General features: G+C 41.6%; 1 protein-coding gene across 2 annotated transcripts in view; it reads right to left on the bottom strand.

Annotated features, from left to right (window-relative positions):
* Positions 1–26406, bottom strand: part of lonrf2 (LON peptidase N-terminal domain and ring finger 2) — a 97083-nt gene that overhangs the window by 7076 nt on the left and 63601 nt on the right. Inside the window, exons 8-9 of one of the 2 annotated variants that reach the window (XM_087237257.1) lie at positions 25353–25474; positions 7837–7995 (exon numbers count right to left, since the gene is read on the bottom strand). In XM_087237257.1, coding sequence (XP_087093383.1) covers positions 7837–7995; positions 25353–25474 — 281 coding nt within the window. The remainder of the gene's footprint in view (positions 1–7836; positions 7996–25352; positions 25475–26406) is intronic. The other variant, XM_087237258.1, reaches the window with a different exon arrangement.

Consider the following 26406-nt stretch of genomic DNA (forward strand, 5'->3'; position numbering starts at 1 on the left):
AAGAATCAATATTCTTGAAATCACAGATTTGGAACAACCAACTTGTCTTGCTATGGCTGTCATCCCTTTGGCCTTTATCTGGACAACCTTCTGCCGAAGGCTTTCAGTCACTTGAGGAAGGCCCACCATCTTGCAGAGTCAGTGAAACTGGAAATTAGGCTGCCAGGTAAATAGGGGTTGATAGATAATCAAGGGAATTAGCACCAGATACCAGATTGACACCAATAACTGGGAGGTATCTGAATGTGTTCTCTAATTTTGATCAGTGTGTTTTCTGCAAAATAATGTTTTTTTGTTGAAATGCCTTTGTTATTTTGGGGAAAAGGTGTTCTGGTAGCATGGTATAGGCGAGACGAAAAATCCTTCAACTGCTGAGCAGTGAAAATGACATTATTTCAGAATTGTTCAATTATTTATAATTTGTTCTCTAATTTGGATTGAGTGTATATTTGTATGTATGTGTGTATATATATATATATATATATATATATATATATATATATATATATATATATATATATATATATATATATATATATATATATATATATATTTTTTTTTTTTTTTACCCTGGTGTAAGCCTGTAAATCCTACAAGAAATCTCAAAACCTCAGTTCCCCTTTAGATGGGGAACTTCAATGCTATTAGTGGATTTAATCCACGTATGGGGATTTCGTTCAGAAAGCCAATCGTCTGAAAAAGTATGTAAACGGGCCAATGAAATGCCAAATGAATTGGCAGCATCAGCTTTTGCACCTGATGAGGGTTCCTCCTACTGATATCCAGCATTTTTGAGCGAACAAGAGCGGTCTCCTGGTCCAGAGTGTATACACGTGGCGGCGGACAATCGAGCTGGGATTCTCCCTTGCCTGGCGTTCTTTTGGGTTCTTTGGGTCCGGTCCTCCAGAGCGGTGCGTATAAAGTTGCAAATTACCTAAAAGAGCAACACAGTCGTGCAGCACATCCTTTTCAGGATGGCGCTCCAACCGTGCATTTCTAAATGCAGTGGTTTCCTGTCCCCTGATGATGGGCACGAGCACTGCGTTTCATGTCTGGGGGTCCAGCATGGTAATGCATTGCTCGTGTGCAGTTCATGTCATCATTGCGATGCCATGTCTGTTGTGCAGTTAAGATCGCGCTGTCCCCAGCTGTCCCACTTGCACTGCAGCGGGCAATCGGGCAGGTCTGAGGGTTCTAGTGGGAGATTATCCGTCCCCTCTTGGCCCCTTGGACCTCCCACTCCTCTAAGCGCTCCATCCAATCTTCGAGCGGAGGAAGTGATCCGTCTAACCAGATGGTAGCCCTTACGCTCGATGACAAAGGGGAAGTCCACTACTGCATTGGAGGGTGGGCTTTCATTGTCCGATGATAATTCAGACCCGCTCACCCCCTACGGGCAAGTGAGCGCTGTCAAAAAAAATCCTGAAAAGGACATGTTAGGCCTGCCTTTCCGGGCTACTTCACGCAGCTCACGGAGTCCTGGAGGGCACCTTTTTCTGCCCATGCTGCGTGTCCCTCCGCCCTCACCACTCTTGACGGTGGAGTAGCCAGGGGCTATGAGGCAATTCCTCAGGTGGAGCGCGCACCTCTTTTTAGCAGGGTCCGCCTTGTCTCCCGTCCAAAGCCTGTAAGTTATCTGCCTCCCACCGTGTGCTTCCGCCTTGCACGCTATGGCCACCTACCAGCGCTACCAAGCACGGCGTTGTCCCAGCTGCACGAGAGTGGGTCTGACGCAAGCTTGCTATACGAGCTCCACACCGCAACGACTATGCCACTAAATCAGCTGCGTGTGCGTTGGGGAGGACGATGTTTACATTAGTGGTGTAGGAGCGCCACCTCTGGCTAAACCTGGCTGATATGCGCGAAGTCGACAAAGTCCGCTTTCTTGACTCCCCCATATCCTAGGCTGGCCTGTTCGACGACACTGTTGGTGAATTCCCCAGGAATTCAAGGCAGTGAGAAAGCAGTCTGATGCGATGGGTAATGTCATCTATCAGCGGGACCGTAAGCCCGCTCTGCCTGCCGAGCCATTCACACCTGCTGCTCCTCACCTCCGGTGAAGCAGATGCATCAAGCACCTCGGAAGCAAGCAGCCTCCACTGCCCAGGGCGCCATTAAGTCTGGTAAATGGGCTGGGAAGCGTCCCTGAGATGGGTCATTCGGAGACATCAATGAAAGAGCACTTTTCCACTTCCACTTCCTGGATGTGACAGCCCGAACTCTGCCAGTCTGATACGATATGCCTTCCAGCTCACAGGTTCTGTGCAGTTCACCACTGGCTCACAAGCGCTAGGAGAACGGTCTCCTTTCTCCCACCCCTCGAGCCCAACCCCTCCAAAGCTTGGGTGTGAGGTGAGAGTGATCCTTGCGCTTCCTGGATCAGCACACCCACTCCTCGCTGCCCCACTGCTAGTACGTCAGTGATTGTAGCGATGAGTCCATTAGCGAGGGCTCTGCCTGCCTGGTTAGCGCGGGCCAGCCCTTCGCGGTGGCTCATACGCACAATCAGACTCAGCTATGTGATTTAATTCGCAAAACGGCCTCCCAAGTTCACGGGTGTGTATTTCAACAGGGTCAACCCCCTGTCCGCCCCTGTCTTGCGAAAGGAAATTGCTGTCCTCTTGGCGAAGGATGCAATCGAGCCGACCATCAAGCCTAGATGGAGAACGGGTTATACAGCCCGTACTTCATCGTGCCAAAAAAAAAAAGAGCGGTGGGTCATGGCCAATCCTAGATCTGCACATTTTGAACCGTTGTCTGCACAAGCTGCTGTTCAGAATGCCCACGCAGAAGCGCATCCTTTGGTTCGTTCGTTCTCAGGATTGGTTTGCAGTGAAAGACCTAAAGAACGCATACTTCCATGTCTTCATTCTTCCCCGCCACCGTCAGTATCTGCAGTTTGCTTTTGAAGGTCGAAGTTGGCAATACAAAGTCCTCCCTTTCGGGCTCTCTCCATCTCCGTGGGTCTTCACTCTCGAGAGCAATTGATTATGCCCAGAGAAAAGGCACTCCAGCACCTCCACCTGTTGGGGCTTCAGGTCATCAAAAGAGCAAACTTGCCCTCGTGCAGAGGATCTCTTTTCTCGGGCTGGAGCTGAATTCGGTCACCATGACAGCGCGCCTCTCCGGAGAGCACGCTCAGCTAATGCTGAACTGTCTATGTTCAACAGCAAAATAGTGGTCCCACTGATTTCAGAGGCTCCTGGGGCATATGGCATCCGCAGCCGCTGTCACACCGCTCAAATTACTCCATATGAGACCTCTTCAGCACTGGCTTCACAATCCCTAGACGCGCATGGCACACGGGCACAAACCGAGTCACTGTTACTGCGCTGTGTCGCCGCGCCTTCAGCTCTTTGAATGACCCCTCATCCCTACAGGCCAGAGTGCCTCTAGGACAGGCATCCAGTCATGTTGTTGTCTCAACAGATGCTTCCAGCATGGGCTGGGGGGCTGTGTGTTGCGGGCATGCAGCTGCGGGCCTGTGAAAAGGAACCCAGTTGCATTGACATATCAATCGCCTAGAGCTGTTGGCAGTGTTCCTCGCTCTCCACAGTTTTTTTTTTCCGATGCTGAAGCAGCAGCACGTGCTGGTTAGGACAGTTTTTTTTTCCTGACAGAGGGCTCTCTCGGCATGGATGCACTGGCCCACAGCTGGCCTCGGGGCATGCGCAAATATACGTATCCCCCAGTGAGCCTGCTCGCGCAGTTACTGTGCAAGATCAGAAACGACGAGGAGGAGGTCTGGCTAGTTGCGCCCCTCTGGCCCAACCGGACCTGGATGTCAGAGCTCTCTCTCCTTGCGATGGCCCTCCCCTGGCAGATCCCTTTGAGAGAGGTCCTATTCTCTCAGAGACAGGGCACCATCTAGCACCCTCGCCCCGATCTTTGGAACCTCCACCTGTGATCATTAGACGCGAGGAAGACTTAGGTAACCTACTGACTGCGGTGGTTAATACTATCACTCAGGCTAAAGCCCTCTCCACAAGGCGCACCTACGCCCTGAAGTGGAGTCTACTTACTGAATGGTCTGCCTCTCGCTGCGAAGACCCCCAAAATTGCCAGATCAGCGTCATGCTTTCTTTCCTCCAAGAGAAGCTGGAAAGCAGGCTGTTGCCCTCCACACTCAAGGTTTACATGGCTGCCATCTCCGTTCATCATGACGCGGTGGCTGGCGGCACCATGGGAAGGCAAAACCTCATCATCCGGTTCCACAGAGGTGCTAGGCGAATTAATCCACCCACCCCTCTCTCATGTCCTCTTGGGATTTCGCCCTTGTTCTCACAAGCCTGCGTGCAGATCCCTTCAAACGACTCAACTTAGTATCTTTAAGATTTTTGTCCCTGAAGACAGCTCAGCTGGTTGCGTTGGCATCGATTAAAAGGGTCAGGGACCTGGAGGCATTTTCGGTCAGGGACTCGTGCCTGGAATTACTCTCATGTTGTCCTGAGACCCCACCCGGGATATTTGCCCAAGGTTCCTACCAAACTGTTTAAAGACCAGGTAGTGAGCCTGCAAGCGCTGCCCCCGGAGGAGACCCAGACCCAGCCCTTTCATTACTTGGTCCAGTTCGTGCTTAGGGATTTATCTGGACCGCACTTAGAGCTTTAGATCATCTGAGCAGCTCTTCGTCTGTTATGGTGGTCGGCAGCAGGGAAGTGCCGTAACGAAACAAAGGTTGGCCCACTGGATAGTGGATGCCATCTCCCTCACTTTCCAGAGCCAGGGGGAGCTGTTTCTCCCAGGAGTGCAGGGACCTGGAGGCATTTTCGGTCAGGGACTCGTGCCTGGAATTACTCTCATGTTGTCCTGAGACCCCACCCGGGATATTTGCCCAAGGTTCCTACCAAACTGTTTAAAGACCAGGTAGTGAGCCTGCAAGCGCTGCCCCCGGAGGAGACCCAGACCCAGCCCTTTCATTACTTGGTCCAGTTCGTGCTTAGGGATTTATCTGGACCGCACTTAGAGTTTTAGATCATCTGAGCAGCTCTTCGTCTGTTATGGTGGTCGGCAGCAGGGAAGTGCCGTAACGAAACAAAGGTTGGCCCACTGGATAGTGGATGCCATCTCCCTCACTTTCCAGAGCCAGGGCGAGCTGTTTCTCCCAGGAGTGCAGGGACCTGGAGGCATTTTCGGTCAGGGACTCGTGCCTGGAATTACTCTCATGTTGTCCTGAGACCCCACCCGGGATATTTGCCCAAGGTTCCTACCAAACTGTTTAAAGACCAGGTAGTGAGCCTGCAAGCGCTGCCCCCGGAGGAGACCCGAACCCAGCCCTTTCATTACTTGGTCCAGTTCGTGCTTAGGGATTTATCTGGACCGCACTTAGAGCATTAGATCATCTGAGCAGCTCTTCGTCTGTTATGGTGGTCGGCAGCAGGGAAGTGCCGTAACGAAACAGAGGTTGGCCCACTGGATAGTGGATGCCATCTCCCTCACTTTCCAGAGCCAGGGTGAGCTGTGTCTCCCAGGAGTGCACCTCTAACAGATATCTGTAGAGCTGCGGGCTGGGCGACACCTAATACGTTTACAAGGTTCACAGCGTTATTCAAGCACATGTGACATATTATACACAAATATGCTAAATTTAAAGGAGTTTGAAGTTTAAAACCATTAGAAGTGTTAATCAAAAGTCATTTCATTTCATTATCTTAGCCATTAGATGGTAGCAAAAGACTACTGATTGGTTACTGAGATCTTTTTTTATGGTAAAAACACTATTGCGTTTAAAATAAGTCATAGTCCAAGCTTACCATTCATATGACAATATTTTTTTTTCCAACTTATGACATAATTACACTGAAATCTGATTATCATGTATATAAAATTCACATAAGTCTTAGTAATAAACATTGTCAACTTTAATTTAGTTCAAATATCTACATGTGGCACAAAGTGTGTATAAGAATGATTATTGACTATTGTTGATATAATATTTTAACCTAAGGTTTCCTTGTATTTAAGTGAGTCGACATTGTCCATTGTGGATGTGCTTGTCACAGATGAATTTTGGCTTGTCAAAGACTTTGTAAGACCAAGATGCATACTGAACCTAGAATTTTGTATAGTTATACCACTACACAAAACGGATTTAAAAAAAAAAAGAAAAGAAAAAAATTATATCCACATTAAAGATTTCAACATTACTTCAAGTACCATAACAGAACAGCTCAGTATCTTAACATATGTTTATGGAATAAATGCAAGTTTGCCTAGAATACGTTTGTGAATAACTACATACCACCTTCAGTGCAACTCGTCTAGCATCATGATGTACACACATCCACACACAGGTTTTGATTATTATGTTGTTCAAGGGAGACGAAAGAAAAAAAACTGTGTTCCTTGGGAAGTTATAGTAGGGTATTAATTGTTTTGTCTATTGCACACCAAGAAAGTCCTAGCAGTGTCATATGTTTTGTTTTTAACTGGTAACTGGTCATGTTGGCAGGGCCTATCTGCACAAATTTCATAATAGAAGTAGGCGAGTTTTGAAAACTATTACAAATCAAACAGCTGTTATCTAAAGTGCATCCCAGGATCTAATGATAAAAGAGTTAGACTTGTGATTTTAAGGTCGCAGGTTTACCACGACTGACAGGGATTGTGGGGGGTGGGAGTTCTCAGAGCTCTCACCACCCTCAATACCAAGGCTGAGGTGAGTCCCTTTGGCAAAGCACACTCCAACTGTTCCCTGTGCAGTGCAGCAATGGCTGCCCACTGTGTAATGTTGATATTTAACTAAGCATTCATATATAAACACTAATAAGCAAAGTTTCATACAGTGGAGTATTTCAAACAGTGCATATTAAATATATACATGATTATTTTAATCTAAATGTGTATGGAGCAGCATATTCCATTTTGTGCCCACTTCATGGGATGGAAATATTGTAATCCGCAGTCCCTGTTTGTCTCTCTGTGTCTGAGATCATGTAGATTAGAAGGAAAATGTTGATTGTGTCAAGAACTTTGTCTTTCGAAAAAAACAATGTCAAGAACAAAGGTTATTCACTGCCTCCATTGCCACTCTAAACTTATAAGCTTAAACAAAAGGGGCAGGGCTAGATCAGCCTTCACCCACAGAAGGGTTCCACTTATGATCTCTCATTGCCCACAATCATCTAAAGCTAGTCTCAGCTGCTGCTATTGTCCCTCCAGTATCCAGCCCAATGCTCTGTAAAAAATAGCAAAGAGATGCAGCTGGAAATCCACAGCAGCCTACCTCAATGGGAAACAGAGCTGCTTACCATGCTTCATCTATTAAGTTTTGGTACTTTGCTTTCATTAATCAATAAGAGACAGTTAGTCAGTCCTCCCAAAGCACAGTTAGATCAACCACTTAGGTAATTTTTGAGCCAAATCGGGCCAAAGTGAAGTCACTGATACTTCCTATGGTAAGACGAGTATCATTATTAGGTCAAATTGCATCTCCCAGCCAGATGCTTGACACAAAATGAAGGGCAAAGTTCTTTAATTTTTGCTTGATTTAAAGCAAAAAAACGATATAACTAGAGAAAACTCCACTGTGCTGCTGAGTGAGAGTGCTTCTCACTGAACAGCGCAGCATCGATGATGTAAGCGTGCCCAGGCCCGATTGTGGTGTGAGTGCGGGCCGTCGGGGGAGACGGGAGGGGGGACAAGCGTGCTTTGGCCTGGTTCGAGGCAACGGTAAGGTATGAAAACTTTTTTTATAAGCTTTATTTTTTGGAAATTTTTGCCTTTAAATGCTTAAAGCTCACCATCACCAGACTGATCACTGAGTGGAACTTTAATATAAGCTTATTTTGATAAGCTTATATTATATGAACTTAAATTTGATTCAAGGCCTCTTACCCTTTCAGTTCATCAGCAATACACATGCCAAACTGTTTGGTCCCTGTTTCCAATGATCTGCGAATCATAAGCCTGTATCGAGGCTCAAACACATGCAGTGGACAGGGAATGGTAGGAAATGCCATGGTGCAAACAAAGATGGGAACTTCCTGGTTTAAGCTGAAAAAAAAAAAAATTATATATTTATATATATATATATATATATATATATATATATATATATATATATATATATTAATACAATAGAAATATACATATGAACAACAAACAGTTCAGAACAAGAAAACAAATAATTATTACTCGCATAACAAACACATATGCAATGATTTTAAAAAACACATTTGAAAAGAGGGTGTAGAAATGTCAGAACAAAATTCCAGAAAGACACGAAAAAAATGTAATAAAATAAGGTAACACTATAATAACTGCACACTATGAATCACTTATTAAGCAAATAGTTAATGAATCATTTGTAAACTCTACATTAACACTACATTAATAGACAGTTTAGCAAAATGTAACAAATGCTGTATTCTTGACTTATACACACATATATAATGTGCTTAATCCTCAGGGGTCTGAGGTGATTTTGGGGCCCCTAAAGCCTAGTTCACACTACAGGATTTTAAACATCAGCAGATCGCTGTGCCGTTCACACTACATGACTTGACTTTGTGTCTTTTAATCTCTGTGGTGTTCACACTACGCAACACTCTGTAAATGATCCACAAGAGGTGGGTCACACACTACATGATCTGACAACAACTCATTCTCCATCAGCTCATTCAAGCCATCAAACCACAGCCAATAAAATTTTGAGGGAGGAGTCGTCAGAAAAAGCAGAACACTATTGGCTGCTTGTGTGCTGATGACATCACTGACAGCGTTTCAAGCTTTGGAGAAAGCATTTAAAAACATCGTCAAATTAGCTGATTTATCAGTGGATTAATCACTCATCTGCAAGGTTCCAGTGGATAGATACAGAGAGTTTTTAATTTTTGTAATTTTATAACTGTTTGAAATAAAACTAACATATTTATAACACCCTGCCGTTTTCTAACTATCAGTGTATTTCTTTCTGACATTGTTATTTTTTTTTACTGTTTTTTTACAAAACAGTAAAGAACTGAGCATTTCTGCCATAAATTACCATATTGGACAAAAGACTGCATGCATGTCTGATACTTTTCGCTGTGACTTTAAATATGTGTGCATTTTCTTGCCTAGCAACTTCCTGCTAACATAAACAAAACTTTCTGATCGCAAAAACATCAGTTTACTTCAGATATCTTTCAAAACAGCATATTCTGTGCCGTGAAGTAGCTCCTGTTTGAAAGTGAAAATGAAAGCCAAGACCTTTAAGTGTTTTAGTATCTTAACTACATATTTATAGGTTGTATGACCAAAAAAAGATGATATTTTTAGGGTAATGGTGTCATTAAATATGATGCCAGACATTCAAAGCTTAATTTTAATATCTCAATAATAGCTTTGAATGTAAATATGTTGTGACAATATGGCGTTTTATACGAGAATGGTCAGAATGAGCAGTATGGTAATTCTAATAGTTACAGAATTCTAGTTCCACTGTTATATAGCCTACTCTCATGTCTGTGCTAACGCAGAATAAAGCGAGTGCATCGATGCCCATTCTGACCAATCACAGATGTTTCTGCTGAGCTACTGAACACACGGGCATTCAGCTCATGCTGAAATGCTCTCTCATTGGCTGCAGCTCGTCACTACATCTGACCACACGTGGGGTTGAGTCGGCCGACTGCTCTGGAATATTTAGCATGCTAAATGTTGGATTTCCGTCTGCGAGGTGTTGGCGACGCATCAGCGAGCCTCGTTGATGCGTTGTTCAGTAGTTCACACATAAAGAGCGGTGAGCACCCGCAGATTTCTTCCCGATCACAGCCCGATCTGTCAGCGAGCTCGTTAACTTCCAAATCAGGCTTAAATCAGGCTTAAAATCCTTTAGTGTGAACTAGGCATAAGATGTTTTGACATGCCCTTGACATTTTGCTTATTACAGCTACTTATTACATAGTACTGGCCAACATGTTTTTCTTTTGTATTCAGCACAAATTATGTGTGGTTAGTTGGTTTTGGAGGAAAAAATGTAGCTGGAATAAGGTCCAAAAAGCACACTGAATGGGCCTGAACAAGACTTTTGAGTAACCACTCTTCGGCAATTTGTTAAGTTTGTTTTGGTGATCTCGGCTCTATGCATGAGTGACAATGATCATGAATAAGTCACACCTTGAGAGACAAAAGACACCCCCTACTCACCCATCAAGGTCATTGTAAAGCAATGTCCAGCTGCAAAAGCTAGCCAAAACGAAATGCTTGTTGTAATACTTGCTGTATGACCATGTAAACACTCTAGAAAACAATATACAGTGCACTCCTCACAAATTTATCTTTAAATTCATATTTTAATAGGAAGCTATACAATTATATTTGTGCATATACACTAGATTAGTCAGTACTGAAGCCAAATCAGGAGTTTCCCTGCAGAGAACTGCTGTGTACTCTGCATCTCTATTAGGAGATACTATGGGATACAATCCCTCTCTTATAACTTCACCGCACAGGTGAAATCAATCCAATTTAATTGGTGGGACTGTGTGTGTGTGTGTGACGTCAAACAGGGAGGTTTAAAAATCACCACGGAAGCAAAAATCCATTTTCTTCAGTTTTTTCTCTCTTCATTCAGATGCATGAGTCTTTTCCTCCTACTTACAAGCACTGAAAAGGCACTACATTAAAACATTAAACTGACTTACAAACACATGCTCTCTTTTTGCATCACTATAAAAAATAATAGGCTATTAGAAATATAACATTATTAGTTAGTTATATTTCTAATAGCCTATTAGAAATATAAATCCTGCGCTTCCCCGTGTCCTTGTGTTATCACGGATCAGGACACGCACGATTTGTGTGTGCGCAGTGCCTTTGTCCAGGAGCATGTACAATCAGTCCTCGAGAGGGGTGTTTGTACTCGTTTTAAAAAGCCCTGGCCGAGTGCTGTGAAGCGTTTTCCGCGGCTCATTTCCACTCGCTCTGCGGCCGAGTGGCGCATGATTTCGCGGGAATTACAGCTCGATCTGAAGGTTAAAGAGACAAAACTCAAGGGTTTTCTTCTCCTCTTTGTCCTCCAGATCGTTTCAGCACGAGTCGGATGCCTGCTACGACTGCCTTTCCACTAGCATTGTGGGATTGTGGCTCCGCCTCTGTTGTTCCCCCATTTATCCCCAGGTCATGATGAACTGGCTGAGGTTAAGCCTGTGTTGCTTAAATGAATCCCCCAAAAATATTATAACATATATTATAATATAGAACATAACAATAATAATAATAACAATTATTATTATTGGCGAGGCTGTGGCACAGTAGGTAGTGCTGTCGCCTCACAGCAAGAAGGTCGCTGGGTCACTGGCAAAGACATGCTGCAGGTGAATTGGGTAGGCTATTGTCCGTAGTGTTTGAGTGTGAGTGTGAATGTTTCCCAGAGATGGATTGCGGCTGGAAGGGCATCCGCTGCGTAAAAACTTGCTGGATAAGTTGGCGGTTCATTCCGCTGTGGCGACCCCGGATTAATAAAGGGACAAGAACATGAATAAATATATAATAATAATTATTAATATTATAAATGTAAGGGGTCTGATTTTTAATGAGGACCTGCACAGGGAAGTATTAACCTGGAGCAGGTCTTACACAGCCTGTATGATTAGCCTTGTATTAAGCTATGGCTTGTTTAGATTACACTGTTGCAGAGTAATGCTTCATATCAAGGAAATTATCATCTGCAAAGACCCTGCTTTGCCATCAAAGCCTGTAAAGATAATAACATCGGCTCTGACTGGTGAAGTGTATGAGGCAGTAAGTCAACTGGTTAGTTGTTGGCATACAATTATACAATCATACCAAATAGACCGTCCAATGGACGCCTATGGGAAGGGTAAGGGCCGTTGTCGAACGAGACCTGATTTTGGCTTAGGACCTGTCTCTCTGTGCTAAATCCATCTGGTACTAAGAAAAAGGACAAATCCCTCTTCTTTGACATCCCCATTTCGCCCGCTGGCTCATTATAGAATCTGTTGAGCGGGCAGAGGGGGGTGGGGCTCCTACTTGAGTTTCCTTCCCTAAGAAACCGTTCTTCTGAGGCAATTTATCCGCTCAGAATTGTTGGGCAGAATAGTGTGTTTCATCCATTCAGCCCACAAAAACAGCTGGGGTGGGAAGCAGCACCCTCAGGAGACTTCTAGAAGAAGTTCAAGCATAAGAAAATTCTTCGGGCAGCCCCTGTGAGGAGCAAAGGCCACCTCCTCGTGCCCCACAGGGAATCCATCCGCCAAACCTCCCACCGCTTGTGCCTCATGGCGTGGAGACCCCCGGTGTCTTCGACCAACGTTTTATACCAAAAGTGGTGGCGCTAGTGGACTCACCCCATCTACAGAGGGTCCAAAAGCAGCTAACTTGGTGGCCTTCTGTCGTGAGTTGACTTCAGTGCTCAGAGTTAGCTATCTATGGGAGCATAGAGGCCAGTCTTGAGGGACTGGTACCCCTGTGGATTTTTCTGGCAGAATGGGAGCGGCTGCCAAACGTTTCGCAGTAGGGTCATTCTTACATTAAAAAGAAGCAATGTAATGCAGTTTGGTTTACATCCCACTTGTTGCAATAATGTGGTTTACATTTTTAGTAAAGTTAAAGCAGGCTCTAGTTATGGAACAGGAAGTAAACTCCCTTCTGAGGAAGAAAGTCATAGAATAGATCCTCCTCCAGACATGGAGTCAGGGTTTTTATATTGTTACTTAATTTTTCCAAAGAAGGATGGAGGGTTTTATCCTTCATTACATAAAGACGGCTAAATCACTCTGATCAAATGCTGAAGTTCAAAACAATGAATATCAGCACCATTGTGTCACAAATACAGTCTGAGGACTGGTTTGTCACATATCCTTCCTTCAAAGTCACAGAAGGTTATTGAGTTTCGCCTTCAGAGGCAAGGCATATAGGGTTCTTTCATTCGATCTGGCATTCACACCCCATACGTTCACCTAAGTAGTAACGAGCCATTGATTTTGCTTTGGCTTTTTATTCCAGTTAAAGGAGTTAGCAATTACACATAGAGGTGTTGTTCTTGCTTATATAGAGAAGTTGAGGTTGCTGCTAATCCTAAGGAAAAGTGTTATTGTGCCAGTTTGTGTTGAGACAGAAGTTGGCAGATAATTTTTAGATGTTTTATGGGACTCCACAACGATGTTCGTGTGACTGTTTCCCTACTCAAATCGAGTTAATCTGGATGGCCGGAAAGAGTTTCAGGCTAGGCCTAGCTATCACTGTCAAACAGTTTCAGAGGCTGGTTAGCAGCAGCCACAAAACAGGGTTGGGTCTGCTACACATGAGATTGTTACAGTGGTGGCTCAAATCCAGGGATTTCGCATAATCAAAGCCTTGTGACATTATCTACAAGCTTTATTGATAAAGTGACAGCCCTGGTTTCTGTCCCAAAGCCCTACATTGGGAGTAATCTCTCAGCGCATGGCACTGACCTCAGATGCCTCTCGTGAGGGTTGGGAAGTGACCCTGAGGTGCCTTCCCACAATGGGGCAAAGAAGGGACCATCTTTTCCACATGCATTTTAATTGTTTGGAGATGTTATCAGTGTTTCAGGCTCTGAAACACTTGCTTCCCTCAAGTAAGAGGTCACTATGTGTTAGTGAAAACCGAAAACACATCGGTGGTCTTTTATATCAACCATTAGGGGGTCTGAATCCGCACACACTGTGCTGGTTGGTGGAGCAGATCCTTTTGTTACTGACACAGCCAGCACCATTTGGGCTGGATGTCATGGTGCAGACATGGCTGAGGCTTTGTCTGTATGGTTTTCCCCTAATCGCTCTGCTCCTGGAAGTTCATGAGAGAGTCCATTAAGGGGGCTGAACCTATTATCGGTGGCCACTTATAGGCCTATATGAGTGTGGTTCTCATGCCTAATGTCTTTCCTTAAAGGGCCATGAAACCCCTCGTTTCAGCAGGGTGTTTTCACACCTCTACTTTGGAAAAAGTCAGAAAAGAGGGCTTGTCCAGCTCTGTTTAGGGGGGAGTGTCAGAGGAAGAAAAGAGACATGGTGTGGGAGTGTCTATTTGTGCTGAGTTTCAGAGTCAAAATACACACACAGGGAACAAAGTGACTGTTTACATGGACATATGTAGTTGAATTATTTGCCAAATTACTAAATGGTGGACTTTAACTGCAGTTTGGCTCCTTCATTCATGTCCCTCGCGACAAACGAGATATTTGATTCGAGAAACTGCTCCAAGCGTGTATTTTTTATGCAGTGTTTGATACCGCACAGCGAATGAGAGAAAAAAAACCCTCAGCAATTCCCTGAAAGTTAGATCCACACAGCAGGTAGCGTCAGAAAGCCGCATGTTATTCCGGTCACAAAATGCGGTGAAAATCATACACAAGGTAAAAGTTTGGTTATAGTGCCAACATGTTTACACTCGGTGCAATAGTTTGTTCGATACGAACAAACTGAATAAACAAAGACCACTGGTCGCTCACTAACCAAATCTGTAGAGACAGGACAATCCACAGCAACTAGAGCCGCATCTTTATTAAGAGGAGACTACAAGCGAATCCGGATCTCAGCGTTTGCAGATGAGAACAGCTCATCTAAAATCATCAGGTAAACAATAATCCTCCTTAGACATGCAAGTTAAGTTATTGTTGTCGAGCGTCGCGTACACTGTTAATCCACACGTGACTCCAGCTGCACTCCCACAGAGAGAAAATGAAAACAAAACTTAACTGCAGCAAACTATTAAAGAAACACTTCACGCATGTTTTGTCAACACAACGTGGCGTCTCTGTCGTCTAAACACTGTGACAGTAATAAATATTAATGAAGTTGCACAATAGAGCACGCTGATTGGTTTGAACCAAGCTTTACTCATGCAGTAATGCATCACACTGTAAGACGTATTAAGACACACTCTGGTACAGATGTCCAGTCTGCACGCTGGAATACATCCTATTATGTTATAGCCGTCACGCAGCTTCAAAAATTTGTTTCCAACCGGAAGTACGAATTAGCTTGAAATAACGCAAAAACAACCAATTTACACTTTTTTAGTGAAATATAAGTGTCATAATAGTGTTTTTAGCAGTGTTGGACACATATACGACTTTCACCAGCTCAAAAAATGTGTTTTGGTGTTTCGTGACCCTTTAATGGTCTCCCATGGGAGATTCTCATTAAGAGTTCTTCTGTCCCAGGCGGGGGAGTGATACAACCTCGTCCGGACCTGTGGAAGCAATGGGTGTGGCCTCTGAGGGGACCCATCTCATAGATCTTTGTTTTTCAACTTGCGTGTTCAAACCATACTCAGCTCCAGAGCCCCTTCCATGAGGAGATTGTATGCCACCATGTGATATTTTTTCACTTTGTGGTCTACAGAACACCACCTGGGTACAGTTTCACTGCCTGTGGGGTTGGTGCTGGAATTTATCCAGGAGCATTTTTATATATTTCGCTTTATGTACAGTTTATGTAGCAGCAATGTCCGCAAATTGTACTGATGGTCTTGGCAGAGACTGGTGGTCAGATTCCTCCATGGATCCAGGAGGATGAGGCCTAATTGCACCATTAGAGTTCCCACTTAGGATTTGTTGATAGTGCTCAAAGGGCCTGTCGGCAGTCCCTTTTTTTAAACCCATTGAAGAGGTGTCAAAAGTTTCTAATGCTCAAATGGCATTTTTCTCTCAAAAGAGAAGACTTATATATACTGTCTGTAGCTTCCTCTTGTTTGAAATTCTCTCCTGGCATGGTGAGAGCATTCCTGTACCCCAGAACAGGGTACTTCTTTAAAGGTCTTCAATGAGGTGGTAGGACCTATGGTGCTGCAGGTCTTTAATCCTCCACCATTTATGACGCAGATCAGAAGAGTGTAATACCTCTGGATGGCGTTTAATGTAAAAACCGTTCATTGTGTATGACCCACCTAACATGGGTGCATCTGCGTCAAAGCAGATGCTGAGCCGGTGCATAGTCGAGGCTATCTCACTGACTTATGGGGCCCTGGACCGTTCTCTATCAGAGGCAATAAGGGCCTATTCCACCAGGGGTATGGCGGCTTCAAAAGCCTTATTTATTCTGGCCAGTATATGACTGGAATTTGCAATACAGCAGGGTGTTCTACCCTGCAGACCTTCAAAAGGTTTTATCAATTAGATCTGGATCCCACTTCCAAAACCAGTATTTTTTCTTGAATTAGGAGAACTCATACCTGGCATATCAAACTATGGTGTGTTTGGGCATTCCCATAGTGTCTCCTAATAGAGGCGCAGCGTAAGAGTTTCTGGCAGGAAACATCTCAGGTTACGCATGTAACCATGGTTTTCTAAAGGGAATGAGACACTGCGTCGCTCTGCCATACTTTTTCAAGCCTGGTGCGCTTCATTAGAGTGAGGGGTTGTATCCCATAGTGTCTCCTAATAGAGACACAGCGTCTCGTTCCCTTTAGGGAACCTTGGTTACATACGTAACCTGAGACGTTATCTAACAAAATAACTTAAGATAAGGATCCAAAAACTACTACACCCAAATGTATATGCTATAGAAAAATATTAAATAGTAATTGGAAAAAAAAAAAAAAATCAAGAAACAAAAAACAAAACAAAAAAACAAAACAAAATTTTAATTGAAATTTTGTAGGTTGTAATTTTTTTTGCAATATTTAGCTTGACTTTAAATTGTATTATCTTTCTGTTTTGTTTAAATGCACCAAAATACATTGCCTATACTGCCACTGAGAAATTGATGGGGTGTACTCAATTTTGCTGAGCACTGTGTTTGCACTCATACAGCATGCACAAAAATATATATTTGAAATGGTATAAAACACATTTGCAAAACTGTTGTAATACAAACTTTCTTGTGCATTAATCCAGCATTTTATAATAATGTATTATATATAGCGTGCTGTATTTGTGGGCATGTGTTTGTTTGTGGGCGTGTGAGCAGCTTCTGTCATTGTAATAATGGCAGACGCGGGAAGAGCCGGCGTGATGCACGCTCTGCTGGGAGAATACTATGCATTACCTAGCGAGACAACAATTGTTTTCAAAATGAGTTGTAAAAGTTCACCTACTAAGCTTTATGCAGGTATGTCTCTCATGTATTCAAAGAGCATGTATGTCACATGGATGAATAACAAAGCCTTGTGGGTGTGGACCTCAGACTAAGAAAACTAGACAGTGTTGGCTTCATACTGATTACTTTATCAAACAATATGTTTTCAAAATGCACTCACTGCATTTAGAAATAGACATTTCAAGCTTTCTAGAAATATATGTCTCATGTCTCTGTGTTCTGTTTTTGCTTTTTTTGTTTCAGTGCATTTTAGTGATGCATTTCTAAAAACAGTTTATGTTCCTTATTTTGCAAAAGCACACTGTTTTGTTGTTATTGAGAGTGTACACAAAAAAGTAGACACCTAACAGATTCGATTGATGTATTGTTCTTATCTGTACGATCAAAACTGAAAGTGTAATTTAAGTTCATTTCGGCGTTATCAAGAGAAGATACCTCAAAACATGCATTCGCGTTCTTTGACCCCTGAGGGTTAATGATTGAATTTTCATATTTTCTTAAAGATTTTTTTAATTACTGAATTAAGTATTTCATTATTTACAAAGCAAATACAGTGCATTTGGAAAGTATTCATAGCGCTTTACTTTTTCCACATTTTTTTTTTTGTTACAGCCTTATTCCAAAATGGAATCAATTAATTTATTTCCTCAAAATTCTACACACAATATCCCATAATGACAATGTGAAAAAAGATTTTTTGAAATTGTTAAAAATTAATAAAACTAAAAAAAATAAAAATTAAAAACCATATGTACATAAGTATTCACTGCCTTTGCTCAATACTTTGTGGATGCATTGTCAGCTGCAATTACAGCCTCTAGTCTTTTTGAATATGATGCCACAAGTTTAAGCAAACATGGGCCCCGTTTACACTAGTGCGTTTTAGTTTTAAAACGGCGTTTTAGAATGAAAACGGTCCGCTTCCACACTCTCGTTTTACCCAGCGTTTCTAAACAGCTCTCCGTCCACACCAAAATGCTGAAAACGCACATCATGTGACCACACTCACATTCTCGGGAAAGCGCTGCAGCCCATCTACCCAGATGAGAGCTGTGCTAGTCGGACTTCTCATCAAGCATCTCCCGCTGGATCTAATCTCACGATATTTATTAAACGGGATATTTCATTCATCTTGTTGTCTTTATCTAACGACATATTCCCTGACTTTGGTCATTGGAATCTATTACTTGTTCTCAGGTAATGTGTTTTGGCTGAAAAGATAAAAAAGATGATTAATGATTAATGATTAACAAAGATAAGTTAATGATTAATGTAAGCACGTAGCCTATTCTGTATATTGACTGATCGCTTGCCTTTATTTCCTATAATGTATAAATGTATTGTATATTATACTTTTATAATGGCCATCATTGATTATTAAAAGTGATATTCAGCAAAAGAGAGGGAATGTTTCGTATTTTCACTAAAATTGAAAAGAAGGCGTTTTCGAAACGCTCCGTTTTCGGCACTTAAGAACTCCGGCGTAGTGTGGACGGTTGGCCTAACCGTAGCAAAACTTATGCGTTTTCAAACTAAAACGCATAAGTGTAAACGGGGCCTTGTATTTGGGAATTTTTGACCATTCCTCTTTGCAGTACCTCTCAAGCTTTATCATGTTAGATGGGAAGTGACAGTTTACTGCCATTTTCAGATCTTTCTAGAGATGTTCAATAAAATTTAGGTCTGGGCTCTGACTAGGCATTTAACAAGTTGTTGTAAAGACACTCCATTGATATTTTAGTGGTGTGCTTTTGGGTCATTGTCTATCAAGTAACCATTGGGTTGTTGATCACCTCCCTGACTAAGGCCCTTCTCCCCCGATTACTCAGCTTAGATGGCCGGACAACTCTAGGAGAAGTCCTGGTGGTTCCAAACATCTTCCACTTACAGATGATAGCGGCCACTGTGCTCATTAAAACTTTCAAAGCAGCGGAATTTTTTTTGTAACCTTCCCTAGCCTTGTGAATTGAGACAATCATGTCTTGGCAAGCTACAGACAATTCCTTTGTCTTCATGCTCGGTTTGTGCTTTAACATGCACTGTCAACCCTGGGACTTTATGTAGACAGGTGTATGCCTTTTCAAATCATGTCCAATCAACTGAATTTACCAAAGGTGAACTCCAATTAAGCAGCTGAAACATCTCAAGAATGATCACTGGAAACAGAATGTACCTGAGCAAAATTGTACCTGAGCAATTTAGGCTATGAATACTTATGTAGATATGTTTTATTATTTTTAATAAATTTGCAACAATTTCAAAAAATCTTTTTTCACATTGTTATTATGGGGTATTGTGTAGAATTTTGAGGAAATAAATGAATTTAATCTATTTTGGAATAAGGCTGTAGCAAAAATTTTTTTTGAAAAAGCGCTATTAAAACTTTCTGGATGCACTGTATTTAAGGGTAGCTGGTGGTTTATAAGATCATTGAGAACATGTAAGTAAATAATGTTTAATAAATGGATAAAAACGCTTGGATAGCCATGGATTCCATATATCTATATCTATACTTTATCTTGTGTCAAAACTTGTTTGTGTCAGTACATCGGGGAATAACTGTGAAAACTCAAGACAACAATCTAATTAATTCTTGTTGACTAGCATCTAGATGTTTAAGTTCAAATAACAACTTTTTATTGTTCTAAGAATTCCTCAACCTACCTGCAACGCGCAATAATCAGGCGACTTCAATTATCTCATCTGCATGTCAGTCACAAAATGTAAATAGTGCTCAGGAATGCCACAGGACTTACCTGTATAGTTGTGTAACTTTCTCTATTATTATATGGTTAAAATCATAATATCTTATAAAGGTTCACGTTTATCACAACCTTGTGATTTTTTTGGCCTGGTGTTAAAATAGTGTAGTTATCTGTGTATCGCCACTGTGTATTACCTTATGAGGTTCAGCGTACTTGGTTTGGAAGAGTGATTCTAATACAGGGGGGAGCACTACAAATTGGTCACCCACATTAAACTGTTGATGTTCAGTGCAACAATCAAACAGCCATTTTATTTTTCTAAGAACTATCAAGCTGCTCTTTAGCCAGTTCCTAGGCCAACTAAAACAGCAGTTGACGAAAACCCAAAACATAGTATGACAATTTTCCAGGCAGATACAAAATGGTCCTTTGATAGTGCAAGACAGCCAGCAAACCATGGACATTATGTGCAAAAACAAGTTTGTTTGGACTATAATCAATACTTTGTTGGCTGCCAGCATTAGCTTACCCTCCACCAAATCTCTACCCATCTCTACACAATTAACCTAAAACAAAAATTTTAAACTAATATGAAAGCCCCTGTTGTGCATGATACACGGTGGCCAAATTGTGTCTAATCCCCAGTTGATAAAGACTTTGAAAAAAAAAAATAAGTTAAACTACTTTCCTGATTGGATTGAATAATCTTAGGTGAACCAAAAATTTAAATTAACTGAGTGAGGGCTTTTATAATAGACTTTGTGTTAATAGAATGCAAAGGAAATGCACATCACTGGAAGCAGATACTCACTCAAGCGAATTAGTGGCCCAGCACATAAGGCTGTGATGGTCACCATGACAGCCGGGATTGTCTATGCAACTGGGGTGGTAGTACGTGACGTCACGCACTCTAAAACACAAATTTTCGTTATGTTGCTAAGTATTACATTTCTGTTAGAATATAATGTTAGGCATGATTCAGCAAGTTCAAGGTCAAGTTCAGCCATGAATCTCATTGTAAAACTAAATGTTACATTAAAAATCTGGGAACATTTTGGATCCATGGCGAATGAGAAAGGCAAACCAATAATTTGAATTAAACTATTTGTAGGGTTTGTTTAAAAAAATGTGCTGAATGGGCAAACACGTCAAATCTCCAGAGCCATCTCCGGTCATGTCACCCAGCCACGTATCAAGACAAGTCTTCTACAAACGCCCAGCTAGTCAGCCCGGTATTGCAGAGGCCTTTTCAAAAATGGCCAGATACAAAAAAAAAAATGTAACAACATATTTGGTAAGGTTTTGTTGACAACACGCCGCTCACCAATGTAGAAAAAAAACTTCTTCCAAAAAAGTAAGATACTCCTAACAGGCCATGGTTGCGAAAACGTATCTGTGCATTTGCACTACAAGCACACCGTCTGAACATGTAATGAGTGCTGCTGTAAACATTGTAACCCCAATTAGGTTTTCGCTTAAACTGTACAATGTCAGCATCTTAGTTTTCTGGCAAAGATTTTAAAATATGATAAGAAAACAAAAGGTGGACATTTATACGCAACCCAGGCTCATTCTGGGAATGTAGCCCCGCAGACGTTACTGGAGACCGCGAAATACGTCCCGGGAGGTACGCAATTGTGCTGTTTTTTCCGTGTCTTGAATGTCTTTCGCAAGCGTGCGCAGTTCTAGCGTAAAAAGCCGCTGGAGGCTGCTGTCGAGCAATCGTCTGTCCGACTGGCTGAACTAGAGGTCTGCATTCCCGCGGCTGGAATAAATTTCCGAATAAATCGCGGGAGCGGTCGGTAACGGGTTTAATTTGGGACGGGAGCGGGCTGTCTAGCAATATATGCGAATGTGAGGGAGAGAGAGAGAGAGAGAAAGAGTGAGAGAGAGAGAGAGAGAGAGAGAGAGAGAGAGAGAGAGAGAGAGAGAGAGAGAGAGAGAGAGAGAGAGAGATTATTTCCAGATAGCAAAATACACTCGGGCCAGTTCCGGCTAGATTCTCGCCTGCCGGAGACTTACCACTCAGCCCGGCTCCGGCTGTCGGACTCCAGATGCTTGTGGACTCATCGAATCAATCGGGCCAGATGCGGCGGCCGTAAGCGAGCCGACGCTGCCGCATCCGCGCCGGAATCGGCCCGAGAGTAATGTGCGCTGCGGCCCGGAGCTGGCGCGACTCAGTATTTATATACCTTTATATAAAACCTTTTGGTATCACATCGGTACTTGATACATGGTATTACAAGCCTTTGAGTTGATATAACAGCAAACGCCTTTGTGTCTGCTTGGTGCTTGTGTGTGTGTTAGTGCGCGCGCACGCGTATGAGAGAGAAAGATTTGTCTGTGTGTGTGTGCTTGGTGCTGTGTGTGTTTATACAGACAGCTTGGCTGTCTGGACTGTATAGCTGGGGGATTTTCGGTTTTATTCTCCCCCTGGCGCGGCGGCCAGAAATCGAGGCGGGTCAGGCAGCGGGACAATAAATTCTTAATAAAAGCGGGAGCGGTCGGGTTCGGGCTAAAACCTGGCGGGTGCGGGCGGGAGCAGGATTCAAAATTTAGTCCCGCGCAGATCTCTAGTCTGAACAACTGACTGGGCGGCTGGCCAATCCAGCCACCCTCCTCCTCCTCCTTCTTCCCTAAACCCAAGTGACGATTTACAAAAGCCGTCCAGAAAAAGAAAAGCCCTCGTCCGATTTTGACCACGTTTTCAGATTGCAGCGCATTCTCGCCCCGTTACGAACTTGTTCACTGTAATTTTTGGATTCTTCCCCGTAGCGTTCGCTTGAAAAAACGAAATGCGTACCTCCTGCCACGTAAATCGTCCGCGGGGCTACGTTTTCAGAATGAGCTTGGGTTGGTTATACTCTCTTTTTTTTTCCAACATCTGACTTATATTGTTACTTCTAGGCTAATATTTTTTGTTCTTCTTATTATTAGTTAATATTTATAATATTACTGATTAGTAAATTGTCATTAAGGCTAAATGTCAAGTTCTTAAAAATGTGACGTTTAATTATAATTGTAACTATACTGTTTTAAGCAGTTAAAGTTATTTAATATTTAGCAACACATTTTATTGGCTGTATTGTGTTGTTTCAGTAACGCAGGTTTAAAAAAAAAAACGTGTGTTTGTATGGATATTTTAGCATAATTCTTTGGTCTTTGTTATTTGTTAATATAAATATAACTAAAATGTAAATTAACTTAGGCAGGCTACTTGGGTAAATTCAGAGGCGTAATTTGTTGGTGGTAGGTTACGGGGGGAACATTTGCCAGTGAATATTGTCCTATCCACTTAGGAGGAGGAGCTTATTTTATTATTATATTAATTGTTAATTTTAATGATTATAAACAACAACTGCCTTCGTTTGAGAAACACCATCACGGTGTCATGTCTGCAATATTTTCTCGTTGAATAACAGATAATTCATGTTATGAATTTTCCACGTCATCTCCCCAGCCAGGTTTTCATCTACAGTTTCCGCTTTAGTTTCTTCTCCCTACAATAAAGTATATATAGCATGCTCTGTGCCGCAGGATGTCATAACTGAGGGGGCATTTTAATCCCATAGAGGCAAACTTGACCTGGTGACTGATTTTGATCCCTCTTGCTCCTTTCATTTAGGCTATAAATTCACTTATTTTTTTACTTTGCATTACTGCCTAAGTAACTGACTTAATGCAGTAATATACTTTTACTGTAATAAAAGTATATTATTATGGTAATAATAATTTTATAGTAACAATATTAATATGCAGTTTCGCTATTACTGATTTATTCAATGAAGGTTTTGCAATGATGCATTAACGCAGACAGATCATGGCTTCAGTGCCAAATGTGTGCTTTAAATTATACATTTTTTTCTCCTTATTTCTTTCCGTTTTATTTCAAATAACATACATTTTAGGTAAAGACGCCAAACTATTTCTACACATGCAAGCTAAACCACGATCGTATAACTAGTAAATAAATGATGAACGAGTCATAACGCTTCATTAACCAACCAATATTAGTGTTAGGAAAAAGTTAAATGTTCCAATTTAATGTCATTTAAAAAAATATATAGCTAAATGTGTTACTTAGTTACATTTTTATCTATTTATTTAGATTTCAGATTCATTATAGAGCCATGAACTTATAAAATCAATATGTTAACTGTATTTTAGCCATTAAAATTGGCCGACAATATATTTTCTGGTGTTTAATTTTGCATGAGCAAATAGCAGTATAGCCTATTTTGCATTTTTTTAGATTATTATTCAGCCTGCAACCTGCAGCGCATGTGAGAGATTTATCTGAGGCAAATGCACTCCCTTTTTCATTTATAACACTGTAAACTTGACTTATTAATTACTTTGAATACTATTTATAATAATAAATATAATACATTACAATATGAATTAGAGTAGACTACTATAGAACTATGCAGTGTTCAACTAAACATTTTTTATTAGGCTAATATTAATCCCTAACTGAAAAACTATTGTAAAAATGTAAAAATGACTGGCAGTTAATTTAACGGCAAATTTTGTTTGCGTTTTTCTCTTCAGATTTGCTGCTCGCCTAATTCATCCTGTCATTAACTAATCCAGTTTTTGCCTGTGTGAGTTTAGAGTGCGCCTCCCCCGGCGCATTCGCATTTATATGGGCGCACCCTGACCTGACGTGGGGACCAGATCTTTGGAGATCTCTGTTGCTTTAAATTCACAATTTTCATAATTTAATTACTTTTCAAATTATAAAATATCTAAATCTGTGTTCTGAAGGTTGGATGGAGGGGATGTTAGTAATTAATGACAGAAAGAATCTTCACTTTTGAGTGTATGAACTTCTGTCACAGATTATTTTACAGCACAATTGACAAAATTGACATTGGACTACGGTGATGGTATCTATGTGCATGCTCCGTCTAAAAGTCTGAATGCATTGGATATTGTTTACCATGGTGCACTAAGATTTATAACTCATTTTAAATCCCTAACTCATTATTGTGTGCTGTATACTACCACTCAAGCATTGGCATATCCTTGTTTACAAATCTATACTGGGATTACTTCCATCATATCTACAGAATTACATTTGTAAAAAGACTGTTCTTAACTATGGTCTTCGGTCACAGGACATTTACTTACTGTCTGTTCCTGAAGTGCAGACTGAGATGGAAAAAAGACTTTTAAGTACCCAGCACCTTTTGCTTGGAATAATCTGCAAACACAGTTGCAGTTCAAAGAATTGATTTCTCTACATGCTTTTAAAAAGAATATCAAAGATTTGGAAGTTGAAACAGGTTTGTAGATGTTTTGAATAGTTTGTCAGTGTGTTTCATGTTAACTGTAAGTTGTTTTTGTCTGTTGGACTCATGTGACTTATGTACTGCCTAATCTTGGCCAGGACGCTCTTGTGAAAGAGATTTCAATGTGTCTTTCCTGGTAAAATAAAGGTTATAATAATAATAATAATAATAATAATATTAATAGTGGTAATCAAAAATTGTCACCATCACAGCACTACCAACACAGTCAATGATGATATAATTCTTTACAAATGATTTATTAACTATTTGCTAATCCTAAATAAATGATTCATAGTGTGCAAATTAAAGTGTTATTTTACTTCACAATAAAAAAGACAGCTTACTTTGACAGTTCTTTCATCTCTTCTTCATAAACTTTTCGCCTTTCTGTTAGTTCATCACTCAAGTACTGCTGCAATAGTTCTTCAATTAGAAGAGTTTTGCAGTACGCTCTAGTGGCCAGATACTGCAAAAAAAGAAAGATATGTTCATGTTGGATAACTTTAACAACTTCATGAAACAACATAAGGATTAGTATTCATTCAACACATGAGGACTGAAATAGGGAAGAGAAAAAAGTTTTTAGGCATTATGGTTTGACATCAGTTTATTAGTGCTTCCCATTGCGCTTGGCCTTAATGATAACTCTGAATGTAAAAAAAAAACAATAACTCAATTTTACATAACTTTTTTTATAACATTATAAAGTCTTGTCAGACTATAGATAGATGGTGTATATAGATCTGATAACTCTGCAGACCATAGGAGATGTTCAAATTCACTTTTATGTTTATCAAACCACTCTGTTACCAGTCTTGCTGTGTGTATTGGTGTATTGGTGCACTATTATCCTGATACATCCTGATGCACCACCCTCAGGATCCTGCCTATCTAGCACAATTACTGGGCCTAGGGAATGCCATGTTTTTGCAGACCAAATTATTACTGATCCACCGACATGCTTCACTCTGGGTATGCAACTGACTGGGTGTTTCACTTTTTTGGGGCTTCTCCACTATTTAACATGTGGGAAAGACAGTGAATGTGAACCCGTCAGAGAATAATAAATGTTTCACACTGCACATAGCCCAAGATATTTGCTCCTGGCACCTTTGAAACCTATGTTTGGCATTGGCATGAGCTACCAGCGGACAGTTTTGGTGGAAACACAACAGTTAAGTTACACAATTCTGCAGTGAGTTGTACAGCTGTGGTTTTGTGTTTTTTGGATACAATCCATGTTAGTACATGGACATCCCTTTCAGAAAGCTTTCTCTTGTGTCCACAGTACTCTTGTTGAATGTGGTTTGTCCTCCGTGGTGTTATGCAGACTTACCTGTATTCACCTTATTCTTTGCGCACGAGCGGGCGTAGCCATTTAAATCTTTTGGCTCGAGA

The sequence above is a fragment of the Danio rerio genome, chromosome 1 (assembly GCF_052040795.2).
Source record: "Danio rerio strain M-AB ecotype USA chromosome 1, GRCz13ab, whole genome shotgun sequence".
Taxonomy (NCBI): Eukaryota; Metazoa; Chordata; class Actinopteri; order Cypriniformes; family Danionidae; genus Danio; species Danio rerio.